Source organism: Micropterus salmoides, unplaced genomic scaffold (assembly GCF_014851395.1).
Source record: "Micropterus salmoides isolate LMB-PRFRI ecotype aquatic unplaced genomic scaffold, ASM1485139v1 Ms_hic_scaffold_5, whole genome shotgun sequence".
NCBI classification, from domain to species: Eukaryota; Metazoa; Chordata; class Actinopteri; order Centrarchiformes; family Centrarchidae; genus Micropterus; species Micropterus salmoides.
The window spans coordinates 15,384,332-15,401,350 of NW_024044237.1; the positions used below are offsets into that span (position 1 = coordinate 15,384,332).

A 17,019-nucleotide genomic window follows, 5' to 3' on the forward strand; every position below is an offset into this window, starting at 1 on the left:
CCCTTCTTTTCACAGAAACATTTCTTCTGCAGGGCTGAGAAGGCTCTGAATGCCAAACATTTTACAGAATTAAAACTTACACGCCTCTTGCACCAGTACAACCGCCAGGTAAAAATTAATCCACTGCTTTTTTATTCTAAACCAAACCAGCGACGCTAAAAGTACTTCTTTTTTTTAGAGGTTCTGGGTCTCTCTTTTAACAGTGATTATGGTTGTTGGTTTCAAACATTATTTTATAATTTCAGCTAGATCCTTGTGTACTTGAATATGAAAGTGTAAAATTTATTTTGTTTCAGATGAACGAAATCAAGTGTTGCATTGACCTGAACGTGATGATAACTATGGAGGCATTTCTAAATCACACCATGAATTGTACAGGCCATGCCGTTGTCACCAAAAAGCCAAAGACCAACTGAATTATTTGGAGTGATCGTATTAATTATTTAAGGAACACATGTAATATACGTTATATATAAGTTATTTTTATTTATTGGAAAATTTTATATTTATATATTTTTTTGTCATTTTGTAGCATTTGTATTTATACATAAATAAATTATGTGACAGTGGTTTGGTGTTAGTCTCTTATTTTTCACAGCCTTCCAGCTTTCAGTTGTTTCAGGTATCAGCAATCCATCCTTATCGTTCAAGTAAAGCTGTTCAATCAACCAGCTGTGAGACCAATTACTTTCTGGATTTATAACAACAGTAGGAAATTAAAGTGAACATAAGCAGTCTATGGCTGTTACGTACAATAATAACCCTTTTTCAAAGCATCAGACTACTACTATACTATTATAAATATCACTGATTTAATAATGAAACACAGAAGAGCAACAAGTGTGAGATAAAACAAAAAATAATTTAATAAATAAAATATCCAGGGGGTTTGGTGCATGTAAACATTTGACATACATTATGATACAAAATAAAAGTCAGTTTGCCTCCACTACAGAACATCATACGATTAAATTATCTCCACAAAAGCTTCATACTAGTGCATAATACTAAGGCATACAGTATGTATGGTGCATTACAATATAACACAAAGTGTTCGGAATTTGAAAAAAAAATAAAAATAAAGATGTCTTGCTTCAATTGGGAAATGGCACTAACATAAGAGCTGGCTGGCATGCATGCCCATATGCGTTTGACATAAAGAGAAAAGTATAAAACTGACTTTTTAGTCACATAATTGATCCTACATCCGCTCCTCTCCTTGTTCCCTCCACATTAGTGTTTTATTTTTGTTTCTCTCCATGTTAATGATTTCTTGTATTCAGTGGGATGAAACATGGAGGCTAAAGGGTGTGCTACAAGTAGAATAATTTGCTTTAAGTGAAAATGCACCATTAATTAAAATGTAATTATAATGTATCAATGTCAGCATGGGCCGTTTAATATGAATCAGTTTCTCACATAGCAGGAAATCAGTAGAACTGAAGTTATGACTTAATCTGTGTGGTGTTCATCCTAAGTGTGTTAAATATACTCAGCAAATTTCAGAAGACGCACTTCTGAGTGTGTTAAAGTTCATGCCCTCAATTCTATTTTCAACATCCTGTCAATTCTATGTATCCATGTGCTGGCCATATTTAAAACCAATGATGTTTCAAGTGAAATATGTTTATGGTAAAATCCTGCTTACATGAAACATTAAACAGAGGCCAGCTGCCAAAATACATTCCAAAGTTGGACATCCTCAAAGAAGTCTTACACTATAATACAAATGACAGGTCCTCTTGGCCAAGAAGTCCCAATCAAATCATAGGTGCAGCTCCTTCACATTTAAAACCTTACCAGCTATACTGTGTATTTAGATCATTTTAAATAATGTTCAACAATAAATTCTTCAGACTCGACTAATTGTTAGTTGTGTTCCTAAAGTAACATGAAAGTTGCAGTGAAACCAAGCTCTCCTATATGCCGTCTTCACTGTAGAAGGGATTCGATCACAGCATCTGGCTTTGCAGATCTTTTCCTGTGGGGAGACGGGTACATGATAAGTGTTATCAACGACTATAGGGAGCTTTCAGCGTTCTCATTTCTCAGAATAACAGCATATCATGATAACAGCAAATACCGTCATGCTAACATATCATATCAATGCACTATAAATAGTTTAATTATACAGTGCGGCCAAACATCCACAACCAATAACTCTTCCGTTTACTTATAGGAGTGGTTGATGTAGTCTACAGATGAAAAACTGTTGAATGAAGAGATGAAATGGTGAGGGAATAAAATGTTACCAGGAAGTAAAGTTGCAGATACCCAGCTAAGACTGTGAACAAATTATTCCCGATTTAGGTTTTTGCTTTAATGTACACTTATTTACTTCATGTGTTTTGGGCAAATCAGATAAATATCGGATACGATGCAAACAGGAAGCATTAGAGATGGACTGAAATCAGTTTGTTTAAACACCTCGGGAGGTGATCTGTGGAAGCAGACATTTACATGATCTCCCCTTGTGATAATGGCAAGTGTGAGAAGTGATACTGAAATTTTGCTGAAATCAGCCATCTCTCTCCCGGCCACTTGATAAGCAATGGCAAAAAAAACACACAGACAAAAAAAAAATAAATAACAGCTTGCAATTTCTATGTGCACGGTCAAACATGAGGTGTTAAAGTGCTGTTGCAGCATTTATGTGATCACTGATCAGTACAACCACTGAATGATCTGTATGGGCGAGGGAACGGCGTCAATGTCAGCCTGTGAAGACTCGATTATGGTATAATCATACAAGTCAAAGAGTGGTTGTGTTATTTGAGGGTTATGAGCTTTCCTGCAAAACAGTTATTTTTGCAACTTAATTGATTTGATCTGAGACGGAGTTGCATACCTGTACATGCGGCTACTAAGTGTAAATGAAAGTTCTTTATAAAACATCTGCATAAGAGATTTTGACATGACAAATGTCAAAAGGGGCCAAAGACTGAAAGACCATGCGGTGGACTGGTATCTCAGTAATGCTCAACAGGACATGGAGATTCAGGCTGTCTGTGAGCTGTGTTGAAAGTAGATTACCTTCGCCCAGTCTTGGGTCGGCCACTTTTGCCACTTTTAGAGGTTCTGGGTCTCTCTAGTTTCATTAGTGACTGCCGCATGCTCTCCTCTGTGTAGGCCAGATACACATGGGACAGATCCACCTCAAATGGCTACAGGAGGCAGGGACAGAAGGAGAGTGAGGTCAACAATAAATCTTTAACCTGAAGTTGTCATCACACAAAAACAATCTCAGGCAATAAACAAAAAACATACAAAGAACTCACATCTTTTTCTTTTTTGTCTGGAGCAGGGGTCTGTTTTCTCATATTGTTGCCAGTGTATGCCACACATTTCTGAAAGACGTGAGATAAAGTACAGTGACACAAGCAGGCCATAACCCACTTTCACCTTTTAAGTGATGTCTATCAAACTTCCATATGCAGTGTGTGCATGAGTTGTGCAAAGTTAGCTCACCAGCTGCCATTCTCCAATGTCTTCATTCCACTGCACGTAATTCTCTATCATCTCCTACACAGGAAAATAAATATAGGAGAATATAAAAAAAACTAGAAACAAGGTGTGACATTGTCACTGATGCAAGGACAAACAAAAAACAGCTAATATCATCCAACTGGAGAGCCGCATCACCAGCGCATTCATCCAGGAGGTGATGTTCTCATGTGGCAAAGTAGATGTAGAGGTTCTTCTACAGGCAAAGTAAAAAAAAAAAAAAAAAGTAACACCTTCTACAACTCTTGTAACTGTGTCCCCTGCCGGCAATGAGCGTTACAAAGCTGTACAAATGTTTGTCTGTGTTTTGAGGTTTTATTATTTACATTTCAGACCTGCAAACTCTAAAAATGTTGTTAACTAAGTTGTGTTAGCTCTTAAAATTTTTCAAAATATGAAAATGACATGGCAGAGGGGCCTTGGAGAAGAAATAAATAAATAAATGGTCTACAATTGTGGCCGGATGTGGCAAACATGTGAAAGAAGCTCAAGGAAAGCTCTCACTATGTAAGATAATGCATAGATATTATTACTCACCAGTGAGATTCAACAGATTCGAGTTGTGAATAGTAATTTACGTTGGAAATGTAAAACTTAAATAGGAACTTTCCTACTCTGTATATTATGGGATGTAGTTTGGTCAGACCACTTTGGATCTAGGTATTAGACATTTGAAGCAGTTGGTTTAGTTCCAAAATGCTTGCTGGGTGCCCAGTCACAAATATATCCAAGTGTGCATTTTATTATTGTGGGTATAACAACATTATGTCGAGTTATTTTAAGACACTGGAGGAAAACAATAGCTGGCGGAAATAGCATCTAACAAATGTACTGTATGCTAGAATAAGCGGCAATCAGGAGGTAGGGGTTAGAGGCTGACATTTTTTCAGGAATCCTGTGGGTCATGGGATTCCCGTGCGATTCCTGTGGGATTCCGGTAGGATGGGAGTAATTTCACTGTACATCCCGGGACTGGGACAGAGTTAATGCGAGTGGGTGGGACGAGAATCACAGATCAGTTTTTATACATAAATATACATACAAACACTATTTCCAGATTTTTTTCTTCTGCTTTTTCTTTTTTTACTGTAATGGAATTGGAATGGGACGGGAGTGAAAATCCACTCCCGTGTCACCCTCTACAAGGGGTGTCTCCCTAGGACCGGTTCTGGTCTTACATTATAGTGGAAAGTCGACTTGTACCAAACACTTCCATGAGGACAAAAAAACCTCTAAGCACTTGATACTAAATGAATCTTATAATGCATCAATTTATTTATACTAAAACAACCAAGGCAACTTTTTTTATATGCATCTTCTTTTTGTGCACAGATGTGAGGAAATGATACATGTCGTAAGTATTAAGCAAAGGCAAATTAATGAAAATTAGTCATTGTGCTACAAATGTAAGTACACATACACACCTGGTATTCCTGGGGAATAAAGTTGTCTATGATAAGCATCTGGAGCCGCAATTCTCGACTCAGCTGGCGGATGTTCTCCAGTAGGCCCTCGATCTCTCTGTGATGCTCTTGCTGCAGATCTGCCATCTAACAGACAAAACACAAACAATCACAGTGATTTTATTTTGGTCTCCTGATCAATCAAAACTACAACCACAAATCCAGTCTCATAACTTAACAGTTTAAGCTCCAATTAAAAAAGTATTTTATTACAATTTCTGTAGGAATTCAGTCTGTTATAGCAGTCCCGCAGCAAATAATCCATAGCATACGACTGTCCCTTCACACTACACCACCATGCTGCTGTGACAGGGACTGTCAAATGTACGATTTCTCTCGGCATCACTCTATTATGTTATGCTTACTTCTGATTTGGCAGCCATCAGCATGGTCCATACTTTCTTCAGCTTCTTGGTCTTTCCTTGAGCCTCCTCCTGCAGGCTAGTGTACTTCTCTTCTATGTCCAGACGTTCTTGCTGTTTTAAGGGGAGAGAGGGAAATTGTTTTCAAATTCTGATGTTTACATCACTTCAAAGAGAAAGGACAAGGAGGAAGGGGCGTTGCAAGACATAGAGCTCTACTGGGACACAGAACCCCTCATTCCCCATTTAAATTTTTGATTTTCATATATTTTACTATTCATATATATTTTTGATTGAAGTGTATGAAATGTGTTAGTATGCGCCTCACCAGCTTCCCTTGCTTAGTCCATTAATATTGGCACTGTCATGTCAGAAAGGGCATTGACCAGAGCATAAGCACACACACACCTATGGTATGGTATGAAATTCTGCTATGCGGCCCTCCTACCTGACTTGTGAGCCATGTAAACAATTTGCCAATGCTGCACACCTTACACTGCAGTGCTCTCACCTCTCCTTTAAAACAGTCTGCCTTGTAATAAACCTGAATGGAAACTTCTTCTAGAAAATACCACAGAGGATCTGAATGGACCCTCTAACTCAATCCTCCATTAGGGTCTGAGCTGCTTGTATTTGAAGCTGCCTGTAGAGCTCTGGCTGTGCGTTTACTAGCTGAGGCTGCTTGTATTTCACCTGGGTCTGTGTGACTTTCTAAAAACGTCTGGACTGTGTTTGTGCTCATACTGGATTTGGATCAGCTGTGCTTGTACTGGCTTATGATCCAGCATCTACTCTACCGAGAAACTTCAGCAGAGCCCCTGTAAATTATAAATATCAATACTTGCAAGATATTAATGTTATCAGCTGCATCAGGCCCATTCAAACTGGCTCCCCAGGTTTCCTTTAATACATTTTCAAAAGGAAAATACTATTTATACTATGAAATGACTACATGTTAATTATCTACTGAAAGATGTAGGCTACATCCATATTGCCCAGTTTGCCCTGCTAATCAACATTTTAATAGTCAATATGAATCCAATGCTTTCCATCTCGCATTAGTCCAGATTTGTAACTAAACCTTCACTGAGAGACATAATTATTGTCTCGTTTTAAAATGATGTGCACCTATGAGGAGTGCCATCACATCTGTGTGTTGTCTGGACTGGTCCCACTAATGTTGCTGCTGGAATGCAATAAAGTCCAGCTGAGGACTGTAGCACCTTGCTGTTATAACAGCAATGTAACTCTGAATCGGGAGGTGCGCTTGAGTAGTGAGTGTTTGATTATCCGAGCAGCAGAAAGTGACGGTGAATGTGAGTGGATCAAAATATTCTGTCAATAAATGTACTGTGTCGGTCAAAACAGACCTAGTTGCACTGCTCAGCTGGGTTAGCAAGATAGAGATTCACTGCAGCTGCACATGAACCTGCTCACATCAGACTTTCAGAGGAGAGAACACAAGTTTCCCTCACTGCTGTACTCGAAAGTCACTCTCATTAAGTTATTTTCTCTTCTTGTGCACAGAAGGATAGTCCCTCTTTGACCTCTCACCAACGCTGTAAACACTCGCTTTCAACATTGACTCGTTTTTTGCAACATTTCATATCATAACATGCCGTTTCACATCAACCAGTTTTATTTTCAAAGTGTACCCGTAACAGTGATAATTTACAAGAACACAAAGACATTAAGATTGTGAGTAGAAGCTTCTAACCATATTTTCCAACCACTTCTGTGTAAACCAAGCTAAACTTAAGACCTCATGTAGGATGTGGTATCTGAAGTCATATCTACTCACACACTATACCACCTGACAGAGATGTAGACAGCTGATGCTGCATGTGTGGCTGAAGATGGTACTACTTTTTGCATCTTAATTATTTATTTGGGTCAAACTGTTCTTTGAATTGTTCACTAAAGACACCTTAGAAAACAAACAAATACAGCATTCAACATTTAACCCAGTGGTTTCCCAAACTGGGGGCCAGGGCCCACTAGGGTGTCGTGGATGTTGAGCAGACCTTAAGTTACATGAATTTAAATCATGTGGTGACATAAACAAAACAAGTGCGCTGATGCTAGCGAGGCTGTTTTGCTAACCTTATTCTTGTTTATTTCAATTGCCAGATCCAGCTATGCTAACTGCAGTGTTTCCCCTATATGCATTCGGGAGTGGTGGTGCGCCGCTGCTGAATTGTGACCACCGCTACAAAAAGTTCCCACGATCATTAATCAATGCATTAATAATTTTCACTCACACACTATGTGAGCACGGCAACACTTTTCGCTCAGCTCGCTTCTTCTCCTCCTTCTACAAAGGACATCTACGTCACAGGTGCTGTTATAACAGCAATGTAACTCTGAATCCGGAGGTGCGCTTGAGTAGTGAGTGTTTGATTATCCGAGCAGCAGAAAGTGACGGTGAACGTGAGTGGATCAAAATATTCTGTCAATAAATGTACTGTGTCAGTTACAGCGTGTCAGCTTCTCAAGACCAAGAAAAGTCTGTGCCATTGCGCTCCGTGCATCCTTTTAAGCAAATGAGGAGACGTTTCTTGTGTGCAAATAAAATGCACGTCAGAATGGAGGAGGTTTTTCGTGTTGCCTATTTTTTAGTTATAATAATGTCTATACAGATAAATGTCAAAAGCTGTAAAATAAAGACACAAAAGGCAAATATGAACAATCGTATCTGTAATGATTCTGAGGTCATATTAACAGGGTTTTAGGGGGTGATGTCCAAAACATGCTGCGCCATAGATGTAAAATCACTGTGGAGAGCATCTTAACCAAGCAAATTACTTTCCCCAAATCTAATGTCTGTAGTTCCTCCCCAGTAGACTGATCTTTAGGTGTTGGTTATTTGTTATCTGATCTAGCTATTTCAGCTATTTGTCTCAATGTGATGTGAAATATTTTTCATTGGAAAAGGAGGACCCCCAAACCCCCCCACCCCTCCGACCATGACTACTACGACCACCACCAAAACATTCATATAAAGCTCACATATAACTGGGAAAACACTGAAATTTTAAGCTATTCTAAGGTGCATCGCATGCTCATGGACACAAGAGCAATGCTGCTGAGACATGTTGTGTTGGGGTTTTATATTCATACAAACTACGCACTGCGCGGACAAAAAAAAAATTGCTTCACCTCCGTTGCTACAACTCCATCCTATCTATCCTTACCTCTTTCTCCTCCAGCTCCTTCCGCAGCTGCTCAGCTCTCCTGCGACGTTCTTCCAGTTCATTGTTGGACTCCTGCAAAAGCTTCTCTTGCTCCTCGGCCTTGGCCAAGAGGTCCACCCCACCCACAATCACCTTCTTCTCTAAGGCTGACAACTTCTCCAGCAGAAGGTGATGCTCCTGCCTGAAAGTTAAGGAGGGAGATAAGGTATCATATGAGCGGTTCCCACATTCACTTGCAATTAAAGAAAACATTACCAATTATTTGATTTGTTTCATCATGAATACCACATTTAACTAAATCATTAATAAAAAAGTACAAATATTTTTCTTTTCATGGACTCACTGGGCTTTAAGAAGGTCCTTCTCCCGTTTCTCCAGTTCTGCTCTTGCCTTGTTCCTCTCCTCCTCCTCCATGTCCAACTTGGCCTCCAAGACCTTTCTTTCCTCTTCAATCTTTGCCTGCATTTCCACCATCTTGTCCGGGGAAACCTTCTTCCTCCCTTATGAGACACAAGGAACCACAGTGTCTTTAATTGATATGTTGTTTTAGATGTGTCTTCCTGTACCAAGTATATGCCAGTGTATAGGTTAGAATGCTTTAAATGGAGATTAAATCAGAATTATTTAATATGTGCAGTTAAGTAATTTGTACTACAAAAGTCCCGAATTATGGATTTTCTGAAGGAACCTCAGTCCTAACAGTGAGTGCCAGGGAAATCCAGCTGCACAAACTTCTGACTTGCTAATGCACAGTATTAAATAATTATTGTTAGTGTAAGCAAAATTTGAAAATAAGGAAAACTATATAAAGGGCAAGACTTTCTTAATGCCACCATGGCTATGAAGATGGAGAACATGACCTATGGGTGACAGTCATATGTGGACAGACAGAAGATGTTAACAGCGATAATACGATCATCTGTTATCTGATTAGTCAGTTTGTGAAACAGCTAGTGAAACACACCGCAGCTGTGCAGATAATTTATGCGAGTAGAGAAACCATGGCTACAGGACAGCCAGGATTCTTACACCAACCTCTTTCTTCTTGAATTAAGAGGTGTATAGCAAGCCAGACAGGCGGCATTTACACCAGGAGGAGGAGAGAGAGAGAGAGACAAAGAGTAACAAATTACAGAGTGATCTCGAAAGTCTTATGACTCTACAGAGTGGGACACCACATAACGGACAAGAAGTGGAAGAAAGACAAACAAGAGAAGTTTCAGTAATTATAATATAGACAGTGAACAGACATGAGTCAAAAAAATAAAACAATCACATCACATAACAAAACACAATGTGGGTGAAGTGCATCTTTTTAGGTACAGGAGTTAACGCAAAAACTGATTATTTGAAATTGTCATGCAGAAACAGACAAGGAACCTTTGCAATCAATTTCATGTAAATCCTAACAATATTTGGAACATGATAATGATGCACAAGTGTGGGGGGGTGGGGGGACTGTGAGCCTACAGGAGTGGTAGAGAAAAGCCCCTTTCACACATGCACTGTAATCCTTTTTGCTCCAGGAAAATTCACTTACAACCATAAACGGCTCAAGTGTCAATTAAATCATCAGCCTTAACAAAGAAGGTTACCATGTTACCAGTTACCACCTGCTCCTCTGTGGATTCCTGAATTAATATTGCGACAGAAACTACTAAGAGATTACATGCCTCCTTCTGATTAGGCTGAAAGACCCCCAAGATGTTAATTTTGAAATATTTTACAATAGAAAATATGTAGAAATTTGAATCTGCGTTTGGATCTGTATTAAAATATATAGTGACAGATATGTAATATATAGAAAAGATGTTTGTCTTTCTGATGTTAAGTGAAATTACAAATGTCATGCAATGTAAATCATGTGCACCTTTCTTCAGACAGCGGTGCAATGTTTCACACATACATAAACTCAAGGATAAAAAAATTAATTAAGCCGATCACTTCAGAAAGGAAATACTACGAATGACTCTTAACTGCAGAGTAGACATCAAGTCATCAGGAAACCCCCCTAAGAAAACCACCTACATACACCAGATGAAAAAAATAATGCCACACTCAATTGCATCAGACAATTCACATTCAATTTTAAACTTTCACGCATGCCAGCTGTTTACCAAATATAAACACCATACAAATCAGGAACTGACGAGAGAGAATTTTCTTTTAATATTTTCCATTTTTTTAATGGAAGCAGTCTCGCCTCTGACAGACTTTATAAAGTAGCCTACACTGCAGAATTGTCTGTCATACTTAATTTATAATAAGGAACATCACTCGAGGGGACCTACAGGGTGTTTTGACATCTACTGGGGATACTTAAGTGGGGGCATGCCTCCCAAAGCACTGCCTGTTGTCAGCAATCAAGTACTGGAGATAAACAGCCAATCAGCCACAAAATATGCTTTCTCATTACTTAGTCTGCCTGTACACTTCCCCTCATTCATTTCAATATATTCAATTCAATTCAATTTTATTTATATAGCGCCAAATCACAACAACAGTTATCTCACAGCGCTTTTCATAAAAGATCAGGTCTAGACCGTACTCTGATGATATTTACAGAAGCCCAACAGTTCCCACCAAGAGCAAGCACAATATAGACACCACAAACCCTGCCTTATACATTCTTTTTTTAAACCAGCAATTTTTTGGCTCAGGTTTTATGTGTGAAAAGGGCTTGTGGGCAGGTGGGTTGGTAGAGCAGAGTCCTGCTCTAACTCACTATCCTTAGGTTTGTCCTCAGTGGGCAGTGGCACTGAGGAGGAGCAGGCAAATTCTGAGCTACTGCTGCTGCTGCTGCTGTCTGGAAAAGAAACAGAGGAAGCACCATTCCCACCAAATCCCACAGTTAGAAACAGGTAGAGACAGAAAGCTCTAGGAGCTGTTGGTTTGCAGAGCTTAATGCAAAATAGAGGTGCTCTATGTAGGTCTAACAAATCAGGCAGCTGTGGGTCCACACATGCAAACTGCAGAAACAGCACTATACTCACAGAAGCCTAATGGTTTGGTTATCATTAAATCAGTGACCTAATACTATAGTATTGGAAAGTAAAATGAGAACAAGTGGAACATATGAAGAGACCAACATAAAGACATCCTAGACCATGGCATCAGAGGAACCTTAGTGTCAGCACTGCAACATAATGTGAGGACTCAATGATGCTTGTTCATCTGAATTTAAACACTTTCCACTTAATAACAGAGAAGAGTAGAAGGTGAGAATACATGGGGAACTCCTAAATGACAACAGTGCTATGTTTATGGAAGCCTGTTTACAAAGAGCAGAGCCTAACTAGTGACTTTAAAGCAACTGATAATTACGTGGAAATGAATTCTGACTCATATTAGAATAAACATACTGATATCAGATTAACCTTGATAGACTCAAATTAAACGGATGTATAACCCAATCATTTACCAAACCGCATATTTATCCACTATGAAAAAACACTCCCCACAGGCTTATGAAGATTGCATCAGCAGATTTTCAGTAATTTGCTAAAATGCACACTTGAATCGATGTGTGCATAAATGACAGCTTCCTACCTCTTTTTCTCCTGCGGCCTTCTCCTGCTTCCCCTCCTTCATCATCACCTTCATCCATCTCTTCGGATCCACTGCCCTCTGAGCCAGAGATTTCTTCACCTAGAATCGCACAAAATAACATTTTAAAACGACACGAGTCAGTCTTTAAAAAATAAATACCTGTAATCCAAACAGCATGATTTTTTTTACTTTCTGGCTCATTACCTTCCACCAGTTTCTTCTTTAGCTCCTCAATCTCCTTCTGAAACTGGCGCAATAGGGCATCCTTAGGATCCTCATTGATCCTGGCTTTGTTCTTGATGTTTTTAGCCCTGTTAGCGTAGCGCAGGGTACTGATGGTCTCATCGTAGTTATAGTCTGCAGGGCCTATATTTGCACACTGGTGGGGAAAAGTACATCATTTTAAAACTGAGGCAAAAGTTAAAACGCTTAGAATTTACAAATGTTTACAAAATGTCAATTTGCACATTTATTGCTCTCTGAAATGAAGCACTTGTTGCTTAGAAGAACACTTCAGTTTAAAAAAGTGCAACTCATGCACGCAGGCTTCTATTTTCAAACAAACATTTACTCTACCATCATGGTCTTGGAGTTCCCTCCCAGTGAATCCTGCAGCAGGCGGGTTAGTTTCGAGTTCCTATAGGGCACGTGTGTGCTCTTGCCATCCACCAGTGCAGAGATGACGTTACCCAGTGTGGAGAGAGAGAGATTGATCTTTGTCGCTTCCTTTAAACGCTGACCTGTGGCCCCAGTCTTGCCCTGTCTCTCTGAACCCTGCAGCAGTAGAGGGGCAGATTCATTGGCGGTGGTCAGATGGATTGTGGATGATATGGCATATATCTTAGCTATATCTGTATCATCTCATTATCTAGGAAATAGTTTATTTTAAATGTCTGGCCCAAGATACATACTGCAAGATCAACCAGATGAAGTTTTCCCATGCGCACATGCTGGTTTCCATCTACACCCTTCTCACTGCACTCGATGGTGATGGTGAAGATAGCGTGAGAACGAGAGCTGTGTTCATTCATGTTTGTGGCACCGACAGACCCTAAACATAGTGAAACAACATTTGAACAGATAACATGACTGGTATAAGTATGTTTGACGACATAATTATAGCTGAAAAATGTATTTTTCCAAATGATTCCTTGCACTTTGCCCATTGCTTGATAGTTTGCATACTTTACTCAGAAATAATAGCAGAGATTTTATATTATGTACATCAATCAGTTGCATCCACACAATTCTGTATATAATGCAAGACTGTAACGGTATTTCTATTTCTTGCTTCTTATTGTTTGTATGTGATTTTACCATGTATCGCAAAGATAAATATCTAAATACCTCTTAACCTCCACTAGGTATGTCAATGGCCGACATTACTGTCTTTCAGAGGCAGTAGTGGGCTGTAGCGTGAAGATACTGGTATCATATGAAACGAGATAACCTAAGGGATCCATTGGTACCATAATGTCATGCTAGCCTTTCAGGAAGGGGGCTAGGGAAAGACTGTCAAGTCCATCTTCAAAGGGATCCCTTGACCCCTCACCTCAAGATATCTGAATGAAAATAGATTCTGTGGGTACCCACATATTTCCCCTTTCCAGACATGCCAATTTAATATTAATTCCAACCATGCTGTTATTTGTATGCAGTATAAATGTGTTATTTTGGACTCTACTAACAACAGAGTATTTTAATATTTCTGCATACTGGGGGCACTAAACAGTATCAGAATTGCATAAAATGGGTATGACTGGAAAGCTGAGACCTCAACTGCATTCATGATTGATGATGTTGGTCCCATTAGCAGCCATTTCATTGTATTGAGACCACTTTACCTCTAGGATAATCACAGCCTCATGAAACTTTACAACAACAAACTGCAGACCTGGGGCATTCACAGGATGTATGGCCTTCCAGTGTTTATTGAAAATAAGGGGGTTTCCGATCATAAACTGTTCTGTGGTGTTCGTCAAGGTCTTGGTGACTTAAAGTGGTATTCTGGAGGGATTTTTGACAATTTGTAATACATTTTGGAGTGGTCAAAAATTGTTTATATTTTGCACCAAATTTGAGTAACAAATGGTATCAACTCATAAAATGCTGCAACAACTTATAAGCCATTAAGTATAGAAATGACCATCATATATACTTTCACCATAAGGTTCTAAGCCCTCAACTACACTCAAAATCTGAATAGAGGCCTAACCAAAACACAGTGTTTATTACAGATTAATGACTTGAAAAACTTGACACACAGTGCTGAGCTGATCTTAAATTGATCTTCAGGATCCCATCTTTCAAATGACGTATACCACTTCTATATGGCAAATAGTGATTTACCTGCTATCTCGCCGTAAAGCAACACCCCTCCAAAAAAAAAACTGGATCTACGGTAGTAAGGGGTGGAGTGGAAAAATGCTGTCAGTTGTTCTGCTTACGGTTTTTGTGGCCCAGTGTCATAATCCTGTCCATGTCGTCAGCGTTGTTCACAACATAACCAGAGAGGTCTTTGATATACACACCAACATCTGGTCTTTCTTTCACCTGTGTTGGAAAAATACAAACTCATCAGGGAAAATTGCTGTCAGCATCAAACGGTTAACACAAGCAAATCTATTCCGACATCTTCTGCTTTTTAAAAAAAAAAATACTGTTTTACTGCACTTTAAGACAAATCCCCAAAGAGAGTTTTGTTTTTAATCACTGAACTCCATGTTTTAGTGTTGAATTTGAATATCCTTTTACCTCTAGCCTCTGCAGCTGGTCCTTGCCCAACAGGTCTCGCACTTCCTCATTGTAAATCTCCAGGTACGAAACACGAACCAAGAATCTGTGGAAGTTAAATATGTATTTAAAAGTCATGTTAAATGCTGAAATGTAAAACTAGGCCTTGTAAATAAATGTCTCATATATAACAAGAGCTCTCTTGCAGCCGTTTATTCTGCTTTATTTGAAACAAATTCAGTTTATTCAGAAGAAAATGCTTTGTCCAAATACTTATTTTGTTCTGAATATGCATGAGCTCCGTTTACATAGGTCATGTTTTTACTTGCCTTGAATTCAGTGAAACTCATAACAGTACATTCAGATGAAACTGTTGCTTCGGTACAAAAACAAGGTAGTTTACCAATGATAGTGTCATGCTCTGTCCACAGATTACTTTATTTTAAAGGTTGCTTGTGGTGGAGCGTGCATATTAGAAAAATAAACAGGATTTTTTAACATTATTTAGCCATAATGTAAACACCGGAAATCATAAGCTAGGACTATGTAGTAGTGTCTCTTTGGTTCTGTAGACAAAACATATTTGGCTGATTTTGCTAAATGCTTGCAGACTGATTTTGCTAAATGCTTGCAGACTGATTGCTTTCTTACCTTGTGTCGCCCTCTGCCTTGGCAATGTGACCAAAAATATGAGCAAATGAGTTGGGAATTATCCCTCTGAGTTCTGGCACTGCCCTCACACCCTCCATAGTGAATGTTTTTCCTGTGCCAGTTTGTCCATACGCAAAAATGGTGCCTGAAATAGACAGCAGAGCATACAATCATCATCATTGCCAGTATAAAATATGAAAATAAAATAATAGTAAAATAGTAGTAATCATCAGTTATAGAAATATCAGTAACATCATATTATATTATAGTTAATAATGAAAAAAACATATTCAAAGATTAGATTCACAAGAGGCTAGAGAGTGCATTTTTGAGTGTTCCACGTGGTTGATGCAGATTATACAACAATGGTTTATTGATAATATGATGTGTAATGTAATGTGGCATCACTTTTACCATTGTATCCCTCTAACACTGAGTCAATAATGGGGCGGGCTGTGAGATTGTAGACATCCAGCTGTTTGCTGTCTTGTCCAAACACAGTGTCAAATGTGAAGGTCTTAGGAGGCTCCTGGGGAGTCTCCAGTTTGTTAACTGTTATGGTCCCACGGATCTCGTCCACTTGGACGGCCTGTTTGTGGCTCATCATCTTCTCTTTCTGGTTGAGGGGACGACATCTCACCACCACCTTGACGTTATCATTAACCTCAGGTTTCTCAAGCTTATTGCTCTGGGGGGAAAACGGACCATCATAAGAGACAGTTACTCCACAGCATGCAAGCTCATATGTAGTAATAATGAACTAGCAAACCTACAATTTCATTTAACCAACATGGATATAAGGACATCGCGGTCGGGCTGTTTAACGTAAACAACACCAAGCAGTCAGTGTGCAGCTAGCTTGTTAAGTGACCGGGTTGCTAGGCAGACAAACGCTAACCTTGACGTTAACGTTAGCTATCTGGTTAGCACAATATTGGACAACAGCTAATTTGGGGAACTTTTGTCAGTCAAATCCACACATTATTAACACTTCATGCTAATTGTTTTGCGGTGACTGGTAAAACCCAACGTTGGGAACAGTATACAATTTCCTTTAATCCTACATGAAGGCAACCGGTAACGTTAAGCTAACGATGCTAAGCGGTTAGCATCACATCAGTGAGGTCGGAGGAAGGGAGTAACCCCTTTCTACACACAAAACAAAATGTAAAAAAAACAGGCGTAACGTTAGCGACTTACCGGCATAGTGACAATACAGAAAGGTGGTTATAGTAAACGTATAATGACAGTGGAATGTTTGTAAAGCTTTGTTCATTTGACTGTAGATTATCCGAAGAATTTAAATGCCAGCGCAGTGCCCATTTCATCAAAGGCTTCACATCCGATAGCTTGTTGTGAGGTCTGTGTGAAAGAGCGCATGCGTGCGTGTGGGAGGTGGGCTTTGCAGTTGTTTGGTTGAAGCAGAGCCACCTTTTAAGGGCCCTGGGTTGCACTTACTACTGCAATGTAAATGGCATCAACATACCTTTACTGTGCAGGTGATTCTATGCAGCGGAATAAAAGCACAGTCAAGACTCCACTACATTTAGCTGACGCTTTTAT

General features: G+C 39.2%; 1 protein-coding gene across 4 annotated transcripts; it reads right to left on the minus strand.

Annotated features, from left to right (window-relative positions):
- Positions 1–1,239: 1,239 nt before the first annotated feature.
- kif3a (kinesin family member 3A) lies at positions 1,240–16,830 on the minus strand. 4 transcript variants are annotated; one of them, XM_038699875.1, is made up of 19 exons: positions 16,657–16,830; positions 15,871–16,144; positions 15,457–15,601; positions 14,827–14,911; positions 14,520–14,625; positions 12,984–13,123; positions 12,649–12,846; positions 12,277–12,451; positions 12,073–12,171; positions 11,249–11,329; positions 9,559–9,567; positions 8,867–9,023; positions 8,524–8,704; positions 5,333–5,443; positions 4,929–5,054; positions 3,469–3,522; positions 3,279–3,347; positions 3,034–3,164; positions 1,240–1,981 (listed from the first exon to the last, which is right to left on the minus strand). In XM_038699875.1, exons 1-19 carry the CDS (start codon positions 16,660–16,662, stop codon positions 1,933–1,935), a joined length of 2,196 nt encoding a protein of 731 aa, XP_038555803.1. In that variant the 5' UTR covers positions 16,663–16,830; the 3' UTR covers positions 1,240–1,932. The 4 variants fall into 4 exon arrangements, with proteins under 4 accessions (XP_038555803.1, XP_038555800.1, XP_038555799.1 ...); XM_038699872.1 differs by lacking the exon at positions 11,249–11,329 and having other exon boundaries at positions 9,559–9,564; positions 16,657–16,829; XM_038699871.1 differs by lacking the exon at positions 11,249–11,329 and having other exon boundaries at positions 16,657–16,829.
- Positions 16,831–17,019: the final 189 nt, after the last annotated feature.